General features: G+C 40.5%; 1 protein-coding gene across 1 annotated transcript; it reads right to left on the minus strand.

Annotated features, from left to right (window-relative positions):
• Positions 1-1,593: 1,593 nt before the first annotated feature.
• LOC119163252 (uncharacterized) lies at positions 1,594-11,373 on the minus strand. The gene is made up of 3 exons (XM_075874490.1): positions 11,316-11,373; positions 4,587-5,076; positions 1,594-2,037 (listed from the first exon to the last, which is right to left on the minus strand). Exons 1-3 carry the CDS (start codon positions 11,371-11,373, stop codon positions 1,701-1,703), a joined length of 885 nt encoding a protein of 294 aa, XP_075730605.1. The 3' UTR covers positions 1,594-1,700.

Here is an 11,373-nt window from a genome sequence, read left to right on the forward strand (position 1 = left end):
GCTATTAAGGCCGTCGCATGCTTGCAATCACATTTGAAGTAAGCTGTGCATTCGAATAAAAGCAAAAAAAAGTGCTCAAGATTATGACGCATGGCTAATGTAACTTCTTTCCCCCGTGCCATCTTTCCCTGCTAAGCGTCCCGTGCACTCATTTTCAAGACAGAATAGACAAAGCAATCACTGTGTGTGAGAAATCTTCGACTCCTTTTGTACTTGGCGGATTATAAAAATTTTTGCTGCAGCCAATTCACTAGGCAACGAAATCCTGTAATGAAGCCATACGGCGATCATTTGGAAGGTGTTGCAGGGCCTCTTAATGTTCACGATAGCACTATCCCAGCATGTCAAGTTCAATTATAACAGGAAAAAAACAAACAAATCTATGGACAATTGTACACACCATCATGCTTTGCCGCCCCACAATTATACACATACATACACGCAGGGTGTCCAAATTATCATGCAGCACGATTTTGAAAAAAAAAAAGGAATGGCATTATGCGAAGCAGATCTAGAGCATATTGTTCTCAGTTCACTGAAGTAGCCACTAAAATTCGTTTGTTAATGAGGTTTAAATAATTATTTATAATTTGTAACCAGACAATAAGACTGATAACTGGGCTAGTTGGTGTTCAATCATTTTACCATAAGGTTTAGTAGTGCAGTTTTTAAGCGTGTGTCGTGGCCTTCTTATCTCGCTTGTCCATATTAAAAGCTGCGGTACAACCTTACAATAAAATTATTGTAACCAGAGAATCACTGAGTTATCAAATGTCAAGGAGGCTTTATGTAGGCATCTTAAAATTACATATAACTGCATTGTTTTTGACAACATATGAGTTGCATACTCACTGTTTAAGCTAATAAAGAGAGCACATTAAATATGAAAAATGGCATGATTACATACCCACCATTGGTAAACACTCACTCACGAGTGGATTCACTCAGACTCGGATCGAGTCAAGGTGAGTAATACTTTGGCGAGTCCGATTCTCAGCGAGTCATACTGAGAAAAATTTCAGTGGATCTGAGTACAAGTGATTCCTGTTGAGGCACCCGCAGAACTTCAGAAACCCCATCGTTTCAAATTTCACATGTGGCAAAACGTTAATTTCTCATGCTAGTGTCTTTAAGAATACTGTTCACGTCATACACTTTTGCGTTTACTTTTACGCCACGTTCAGTTCTTCGACAAAAAAAAACACTGGATTAATAAAGTTAATCTGTTTGCCAAAAATTTTTGTTATATGCATCATTTGTCCGAGGACGCGATCTGCCATGACCTAGCCGTATACAGTTTCTCTCAACAGCAGAGAGGCAGCATCTTTCGAAAGAGAGCTGCGATAGCTGGAGTGCTTTCTTATCAGGAGTTTTCCTACTCAGCATGATTAATCGATTCATTAATCTTTTTCATGGTCACCAGTCCTGTAGACATTACAGAGACGTGTGTAGGTAACTTTTTACAGCTTCTATGAATGTAGTATTAGTGTCACAGATGTGCTCGTGCACTCAAATGAGGGACACGATAAGAGATGAGGCGCCTACAATTTATTATGCCTCGGCTATCTCACAGACTATCATCCTGCCCTTGCATGCGATTAAAAAATAATGCAGTTTATTTCCATCAGGGTAATTTACACAGATTACATATCTGGCAGACGCAAACGAATGCTCAGAAGTCCACTAATATATGCAGGGGACTAAGCCTCTGAATGTGGGGGCTGGGCATTGGTTTTGTTCGGGCACTTTGGCATGTGCCTGGCTAATTCGCCCTTGCGCCAGAACCTCTTCGTGCAAAGGCTGCAGCTGAACCGCCGCTCAACTGTGTGCGATACCAGGTGATCTTGGAGGTGGCACTTGTATACGAAGGACTTTGGGCACTCGGGACACTGGAAATGCCGTCCTTTCTCATGTGTAGCCCGATGTCTCGTCAGCTCCACCTCGAAGGTGAAAGCGGCATTGCACTCGTCGCAGCGAAAGTGCGCGCTCCTTTCGTGGATGCGTAGGTGCCTCGATAGCTGCGCCCGCAAGGGAAACCTGGGAATCGACACAAGATACGACGAGCAATTGAAACTTGCGGTGAAGACAAGAGTAAAATACGAAGAGCTTCTTGAAAAACAAAAAAAAAGGTTCATAGAGCCCTTCGGTTATTGTGCATGACCGCCAGCTGGAGTTAGTCTTGAGGGGGTGAAAACCTATGTAGAATCGTGGTTGTGGGTGACTGCTATCGTAGCTTGGAAGTGGTGGGGGCAGTGGTGATTTTTTTGGTGGGAGAAGTGCCCCTTTTGCTCCCCTCTTCTGGCACCCATGCTACTTGTAGTGACTATTGCTACAGTGAATTCATATATAGTAATCATTATTGACGGTACTGAGCAAATATTGAGACACATAGTACACTTGAAGCTCCGGGCGTTTGTTCTGAGCATGATGCACAAGCAAAACGTGCAGCATAAAGGGGCCCTGCAGCACTTATTGAGCATGTTCAGAAAACACTACTGATGGGTAGTGAAGGCTCCAAGAACATGCGAGTCAAATATTATAGCGCAGCATGCATCCTGGAATTCACAATAAGTTATTAAAGTCAGCTAAAAATTAGTTTCTCTAATCTCGACAAATGACTGAAGATGCTCAAAAATCACTCTTAGAAGGCCATATATCAGCCATCGACTGATTTGAACATGCCGCGCTCGCTCGTTACAGGGATTGCTGCGAGAAGCCACGACTTGTCTACATGTACGCACGCGATCACACTCGAAAAGCCGCATATTCAAAGAAAAAAAGTGCTCAAGGTGACAAGGTGCACGTGACGTATTTTCTTTGCCTATGCCATCTCTCCCTGCTTAGCTTCCAGCGCTTTCGTTGGGACGAGAGAAGAGAGAATGCCTTTGCAGCGTGCGACAAATCTTTGTAGCTTCGCTCGTACTGGACGGATTCTTAACATTTTTGCGGCGTTGAATCCATGAGGCAATAAGCTCTTTTAGAGGATCCATTTCGTAGTTAGTTCAAAGGTGTATTATTGCTCCTTTAATATTAAAAAGAAAAACTTTGAAGTAAAGTGTGTGTATTGTATTAACCATAACAATCCTGACGCTGATCCTTGAAAGGGCCCTGCAACACTTCTTGAACATGGTCAGAAAATGCTGCCGATTGGCAGTAAAGGTTCCTTAGAACATTCGAGCCAAATCTCGAAGCATGGGAGCGCAGTAGGGAATTAACAATGCAGCTTCTTGCTCCCTTTTCACCCCTTCCCTTGTAGCTCTTAGCATGCTGACTGGGATGAAAGGAAAGATGAATAGACTGTTGGGCGTGTTGGTATTTCGTTATAAGGGAAGCTGCTAGTATGTGCTTCTGGTGTTCTTTCTCTATTCGTCGTCCGTGTCTTTCATGCACTTTCTCTGATAAAGGGTAAAAAAGAAAGCACATACAGCACCTCATAAATATTCCTGTAACTCTTTGAAATATTAACTTTTATTTGTTACTCATTTTGAGCAAAACACATATACAGGATTTGTCCACAAGGTAAGGAAAAGGGAGGACTTAAACCTCCTCACTAGGCCTTAAAACACTGGGGCAGCATAACTTATATACTACTACTACGAATTCTAAAATTTCTAGCAGATTTACGAGGTCATAAACTCAGATACTGAAGTCACTGAATCATAACACGAAAGAGTTGCTGCGCCCCTTTGAGCCACTTTTGCAGGAACGAGTGAAACAATGGACAGCCCATGTCTTGTGTTCATTAGCCCAGCTTTCTTCAAAGTTATGTCACTCGAATTTCGTACACATCAAGATAACTGTGCATTGAAAACACTGTTAGTATTTGTCTAACTGATAAACGCTGTCTGTTCAATGAACTGACATATTTTTGTACCTTTGTTTTGCTAGTATTTCTGCATCATTAAATCGAATGGTACATCCAGCTTAACCACCTCAGTTTGAAGTTTTCCATTCATTAGGCACTAAAAACTTGAGCCATAAAGTGCTCTGTATGATGCGCTATGATGTCCTGCACAGCACGAGTGTACAGGTTTGATTTCTTGCCGTATATATAATAATCGCATTTTGAAGGAGGCAAAATACAAAACCATGTAACCCTGTGGAAATTTGGAGAAGGGGAGGGGTCTAGCCTTATTTTACGTTCATGAGTGTGTGCATACATTAGGTAAAAATTCAGGGAAGGGGATTTAAAAACTCGTGGCGAGGCCACTTACACCTATTCACGTATTCTCATTTATGTATACAGCACTGGTGATGCCAAATTGTTGAATTAGGGGGGGGGGGGGGGTTAAGACTCACCAGATGTAGCTAGTTTCTATGTGTATACTATATAGAAACATACATAAATAGTGCTTGGTCGAAGCCCCCTCTCCAGAAATCGAGTCTTGTGCACCATTACATCAAGCTTTGGTGGTTGCAATCAACAGCCTAATTCATCAGAAGCAGTTATTTCAAGAGAACACTTAACAAAAGAAAAGAAGAGTTTGTTAAAAACAAGTTTGCTGTCGTTTAGCCAAACTGCAATGTGTACTTTGTCACAGCTGTTTACATAAAACAAAAAGAGGAATTCACCCGAAACAACTTACGTCATGGAGCATAGGTGGCAGTAGTGTGTCTGCTGCTGCTTCACATGATGCCACAAGTGTTTGTGAAGTCGGGTTGTTTCACCGAAGCGCCTGTAGCAGATGAGACAACGGAGCTGCTGCTTGTCTATGTGCGTCCTTTCGTGCTCCTCGAGGGCCTTACTTTGTGGAAAGCTGGCACCACACTGCCTGCACCAGAACTTCCACTCTCGAGCATGTACCACGGAGTGCTGAAGCAGGCGTTGATCAGTGTTGAAGACCAAGTGACAGAGCTTGCATTCGCACCGACGGAGACTTCCGACTATGCGTATATCGTCGACTGCTCTCGCTGGCTGCTCGGGGACTTCTCTCGGTGGCTGCTCAGCGACGACGTCCTGGCAACTGCTCGTCGCTTGCCAGCTTCCGCTCTCGACAAATGTGCCAGACTCGTTGTGAACGACATCATCAATCGGCTCTTCTTTAACGAGGGCTATAAGTCCCTGGTCCGAATGATCTGCAAGAATGAGAAAAAAGCTTTTTATTAGCGGAGCTGTTTCATCTTTACGCTTAAACTTTTTGCACTACCACAAAACTATAGGCTGTGCTAAGCACATGCGATAGAATAAGTCAGCCCGAGCACACTTTTGCTGCCCAGTTTTTGATCTTTGGATGGACTATAAATAAAGACAGCTTGCTTTTGATGATATGCATTTAAGAAGTGAGAATAGTTATAGTACAATTACTGTATACCGCCTAGTAATGTGGCAGATAATAAAGCCTGTGGCCAACGCATGCATTGAGGTAGGCACGATGGCAATGTAAGCATATCGTCAATGGGTGTGCTTTGTGAGGAAAAAAAAGAAGAAGCACAGGACAGATAAATGATAGTTAAAGGAGAAAAAGAAACATAAAGGGAAAACATAGCAACAAAGAGAGAACCCAGCTAGTTATGAACTTGCCTAGTAAGATCATGGTATCACCAAGTTAATTAATATTATGCCATTTAGTGTATTTATAATTATGAGTGCTGTACAAGATCACTGCTTATTAACACTACACCAATTAATACCTTGCTATTAATCTAGGATGGCCACAAGCTCCACTGTTAGTCCCACCGTCCACCACTAGTGCAACCTGTCCACATTTCTTAAAAGTGAAACTGTTCTTTGTTGACACTTCACTGTCCATTCTCGTGACAGGGGCTTGCCATGCACAGCAGCAGCATTTGCGATGCTGCCTGTGTTCCAGGGAAGCTATAATAGCAATACACGTTTTGGGAAAGTAGTCCGTTGAATTAGGCCATAGCTGCACTGGAACACTACCGCAGCATTCCGGCGTGACCATGGATGAGCACTTTGTTGTCCATTTCAAGTGTCATGTAAAGAGCAATGAAACAACACAAATACTTAGAAAAGACTTGCAAAGTATAGAAATATTTAGATAGTCTTGCAAAAAAAAAAGAAACACAGAAAGGCTGTAGCCTGACAAAAGAGGGCATCAGTTCGAGCTTTCGGCAGCTTTCACAGCGTGAAGCTGGCTAATGTTTTTTTGATATTATGTTCTCCTTGATTATAAGGCCTGTGTTGAAAGAATTGTGCCCAGAACATGCAAAATTAAGAAATAAAAAACAAAACAATAACGGATTGACCACATAATGTGAGATAAAACATTCAACTATATTACCTTGCAGAGGGGATGATTAATGCAATCATATATTCCTGCTAAAAAGAAGCACATTAAGAGAAAAGTCTTCAACTATGATCATTCAAAGATCATCCTGGCAGCTTTTCGCATCAATCGGTGCTTTTTTTTTTCTCAGTGTATTTTACATGATGTCAATAGTTAAACTTCTAAGCCTGCAGTATCTAGCATGGACCCTATGAAAGATATACTTCGACATGGGGGAGTTTAGTTTTTCTGTGTGTGATGAGACAATGAATTAGTAAATGCACAAAGAACTGAGAAGTTACATTCACTTGGGTAATGCAGAATGGGATCTTGAAGTACAGTGCTATAGTTGCCATGGCAATGAATTCAGTGCACCCCGTTTCATTTGCAAGGGGATGTCACCACTTAGCTGTGATTTCTTTATAATCTCCATTAGAACAACACAAGACTGACTAATTTTTAAGGATGCATGGGGTGAAAGGGCATACATCCAAAACACCTATACACAGGTAATGATATCACTAATACAAGCTTCAGAGTGTTGTGCAACAATACATTGCAGATCCTCTCTTTAGGTCAAGCTACCATAAAATCCAGAGCAAGCAAACCAACCACAGTGAAGGATAATCCAACAAAATTTGGAGGAGAGACGATTGCGGGGTCATGGATGAAAATTAAGGACGAAGGCAGAACAGCCGCTAAAGATAAAGAATGTGCACTCGTGCTTCTAATGAACACGCACCCATTTTCTGTTTTTATTGTCCCTTGCCGGGCAAACAAAAACAGCGAATGAAGCAGTGAAAATGGGGGGTTGTAGAAAGGAGCGCCTATTTCATATCTCGGGATTTTAGGACAAACTTTCATGTTCTCGTTTTAAAAAGCAGAAGCATAAAATCACAGCAGCTTCAATTTAGGTTATTGCAAGATAGGAACAGTTACGAATAAAGATACAGGAAAGGTATGCCCAGTACACAAGGTCGCATAGAAAAAACACTTTCATAATGCAAGTTATATGAGCAAAAAAAAAAGCACTCTCATTCAGAATGCTGCGTGCCTATCCATCAGGCAGAGTATGTGTATAACATGGCATACATTTTTTGGTGAAATAAAAAGGAAAGGGAAAAGACAGATTTAACAACCGTAACGTTGCAGTTGCTATTCGTCTTTACACAGCAGTAATGAAAAATAGTACAATAGAACAATGCCAGACAGCACATGGCCTCATAATTTCAATAATGAAAATAGCAGGAGCAAGAAACTTTTTTCTAATCTTGCATGGCCCACACACACACACAAAAAAAACATCACTGCCTGTAGGACGTTCTGAAACACAAATGCCATGAAAGAGATCCCAGCCTTGTAGAGAAAGACTGATACTATGTGCACGATGTGTCTGTGAGGAGCTGGCTGCATTTTTTTGGACATCCTGTTGCTGCAAAAGTTACAATCACTGGCAACGTATCTGTGTTTGTTACTTGTTCAGAGCATCTGTTAAATGCCTGTTTGCTCGCATATGGTAAATGGCTGCCCAAAGAAGGTTTCGTTCCATCCGAGAACCCTTGTACAGAGATCATATTCTGAGTTACTTTGCAAGAACAAAAGTGGAAAGCCATTTGGTCTCAATTAGAGGTTCTGGCTAGTCTATATAGTTTGTCAACACCTGCGACAATAGCTGCTTTCTCTGAAAAACGGTGAGAGAATGAGCTGTGTCCATAAAGTACAACAGAGAAGTTAATGTGCTTATTGAAAGAAGTAGTAGAGTTCCTAGCAACTAAATTTTTTTTTATTACACATCTAAAAATTTTTATACCTTTGAAACATTATTCCAGCAAACACGAACCTATGTGATACTATACATGTATCTTTTAAATAAAAAAAATGCGGTTCAAGGACAACAGTTTTTGGTTTGAACAAAGTCTTGCAAGGTTGAGTGAGTCACAAAACATCGCAATTAATCACTGATTGTGAGTAATTGTGCAAAGGTGCAGATAAGCTCAGTCTTTTCATAGCATTTGTGTTAAAATTTTTCTCGAGCACTTTCATTTTGGTAGCCTTTCTTGAGCAGGTCATCTGGTTGCCCACTATATAGTACATTCAGACTTCTTTTGCAAGTGATGTCCTGCTGAAGCCCCAGGTCATATGCCACACATACTGCTCTGCTGGTCACCTTCTGAAGCTTTCATGTGCCCCTGTAAGCAAAGCAAGCAACACAAATGGTATGAAGGCAGTTCATAAACAGTGACCAAACAAATTATGTCACAGCTTAGAACATCTGTTCTAAGCTCATCTGTTCTGAGTTGGGACTCTGCTTGTTCAAGTGCACATGTTAAATATGCGTTAAGAAATTGAAGAATATATTCTGAGGCTACGACAGTGATTACAATATTGCACCTCCACTGACGACTTGTTACCAGCAATCTGTTCAATTAGTTAATGCTGATGATATTTGTGGGTAATCAGGCATAATGGTACATGATGTCAAGTGCTGGTTACTGCACACAGTTCAACAAGTTTGACCTGTTCTGCCATAATGACAAAGTTTTACTTTAATATACTAGAGGCATTTGTCAAGAAAATGTACCTCATTGATGCATTTAAAAAAAATGGGAGAATGAACAAACGATGTGGGAAAGTGTAGAAGCTGGGAAATCACATTAAGTGGGAACATATTGATGAATTTCTACTGTATTAGCTGCATAAAACACACTCTCGTAGTTTTGAGGCAACGTTTTCTACAAAGCACATGTGTACACCCAGCTTATGGTTATTGATCATGCAGCCTCGATTTTCCACAAGCTTACTCAACATGGGTTTAAGATGACCAACATAACATTTCCAGCTACGTCAAAACGCACAATAATGTGACAACCTTGCACACGAACCATTATCATAGTTCACAGAGCACTGCAACTTGAGTGTGAAATACTACAAGGGCTACAATGGCTGAAACGTGACGATAGTTGAGGCTACACACGTCACGCTCATTCGCAAGCTCTGTGCAATCCACAAGATCATTAAACCTTAACAAGAATTCAGTCTCAAAGCCAGAAATGAAAGTAACACTACCAAATCACCTGTACCGAGGTTTAGCTACTTTGGACAATGCAGCAAATACAAGAGCTAGTGTTGACTAATTAATCACTAGATTGAATTGGAAGTTTCAAAAAGTGCTAGAGGATGTGCCTATTGTCCACTGCTAATTTTACCATGACACTTGCATGTACAGCACTAGGTGAAAGGGCAATAAGAGGCAGAGAATTTCGTTGCATCTACTATTTCATATAGATATGTAGCATAAACATCGCTTTGATTAATACGCTGGTGCTAAACACACAGCTTCTTACACACAGTAGGTCAGATAAAGTGGATACTTATACTCTCCTATATCTTGCAGGCTATATATGCACTCATATATTCATAGTCACTTTTGTCCACACTTAAGGATGCCCCCACTGATATGCTGATGTCACCTGCACTTGCGCACAGTCACTCACATACCTTTCATATCACCGTCACATCGTCGAAGATCATTAAATCACTTCTGTTCAAAATCTCATGCACATGAGCTCACCAGCCTCCACTCAGGTTCACTGTTTAACTATCATCCCAGAGTTGCACTCTTTCTTGCACCCCTTAACAGATGGGAGTACAAGTCCATGTTTGAGTGAGTGAGTCGGTAAATTTGTGCCATGCTAGGTGCTACAGTTGTGCACACACATATAAAATGTTGGCAATTAGCTACGATCATGCATAAAACAACTCTCGATCAAGCGAGCCTGCAATTACAAACATGGAGATATAAGCTCGCAAGTGACAATTCATATAATAAAAAGTTTACAAAGGTCAGTCACTTGCTTAGGAGTGCAAGAATATGTAGGACTTAGATCCAGTAGCCACATTTTATAATGTGTACATATGACTTGTATTTTTGATAGTCACACATATGCACCCATGCACACACACACAAAGACTTTTTGTGGAGAAAGGTATGAATCAGCTGGAAGCTAACATTCGTGCCATATTTGGAGCCAGTATATATGTATTCCTTTCAGAAGTGCAAAGAAAGATTACCTTTTTGAGTAAATTTGTTAAATGTTTAACCTAACCTGTAAATCTTCCAAAGAGAGCTGTACGTCAAATGTAAGCTAATTGCGAATGATGAATTTTAGATTCGAAGAAAATAATGATTTTGGTCGAATAATTTCGAATCGAATTCGAAAAGTATATATCACATGTAAAGAAAATGGGCATATTTGTCATAACCTAAGTAACCTGCACAATATATTTTGGATATATTGAAACAAGGCCTGTGCAAATGTCATTTTAAATAGAAACAACTTTGAATAATAGCAGGATTTGACTTTTGGTAGAATGCTTGTGATAGCGTGTAAAATATGATACGTCTCAAAAATGATTTCACTTCGGGCATAATAAACTGGTATAACAAGCTAAACTTTAAAAGTGAATCGATGTGAAGGTAGTATGTTCATTTAACCTTGAAGTGGGGCTTTGCAGCAGTGTAAATTTCTTTTGAATAGGTGTTTTTACAGCATAACACTTTTTTGTTGCAGTGAAATAATTTTTGTCGAAGGTTACATGCAAACTAATATACGATAGATAGATTTTTCCATTGCTTAGCACTATTTTATGGCAGTGAAACTACCTTTACGAAGGGTTACATGTGGAATAACATACATCTATTCATTTAATTCGAACACTTCAAAATTTGCAATATGTTAAATTCGAATCAAAGTGGATTCAAATACTCTCATTTACATATTCGAAGCATTTGCACAAGCCTAGTCAAATGAATACTGCCATTTACACACTAACCTTTTACAAGAGTATGCAAATTATGTTTCTCACAGATATTCTGCACACGTATAATTATGGCCGACTAGTGCATCGATGAAGGATACACCAAATAAGGAGCAGTCAAAAAGTACAGTCAACTTGTGCTAGCTTCCGCTCGTGCGCACAGTGTATTCCGGTCACTCACAGGAAATGTGTTACTAAATCAGGTTAAATATGAAGAAAAGTACAGCAAGTTCCCTGGGTTTGCCACCTCCCTGGTTTTATTCTGACCTGGAACCTTTTCAGACACAGCAGGCTCGTTGCTGGTGCTGTGCCAAAGACTGGCCAT

Source organism: Rhipicephalus microplus, chromosome 9 (genome assembly GCF_043290135.1).
Source record: "Rhipicephalus microplus isolate Deutch F79 chromosome 9, USDA_Rmic, whole genome shotgun sequence".
Classification (NCBI taxonomy): domain Eukaryota; kingdom Metazoa; phylum Arthropoda; class Arachnida; order Ixodida; family Ixodidae; genus Rhipicephalus; species Rhipicephalus microplus.

What these genes read in the sequence shown, in the direction of transcription:
- LOC119163252 (XM_075874490.1), bottom strand. Translation starts at nt 11,373, where the DNA reads ATGGCCAGTCTTTGGCACAGCACCAGCAACGAGCCTGCTGTGTCTGAA. An exon ending in TGTGTCTGAAAAGGTTCCAG is followed by an intron (nt 5,077 to 11,315) that starts GTCAGAATAAAA and finishes TCATTCTTGCAG; the next exon opens with ATCATTCGGACCAGGGACTT. An exon ending in TGCCACCTATGCTCCATGAC is followed by an intron (nt 2,038 to 4,586) that starts GTAAGTTGTTTC and finishes GTCGATTCCCAG; the next exon opens with GTTTCCCTTGCGGGCGCAGC.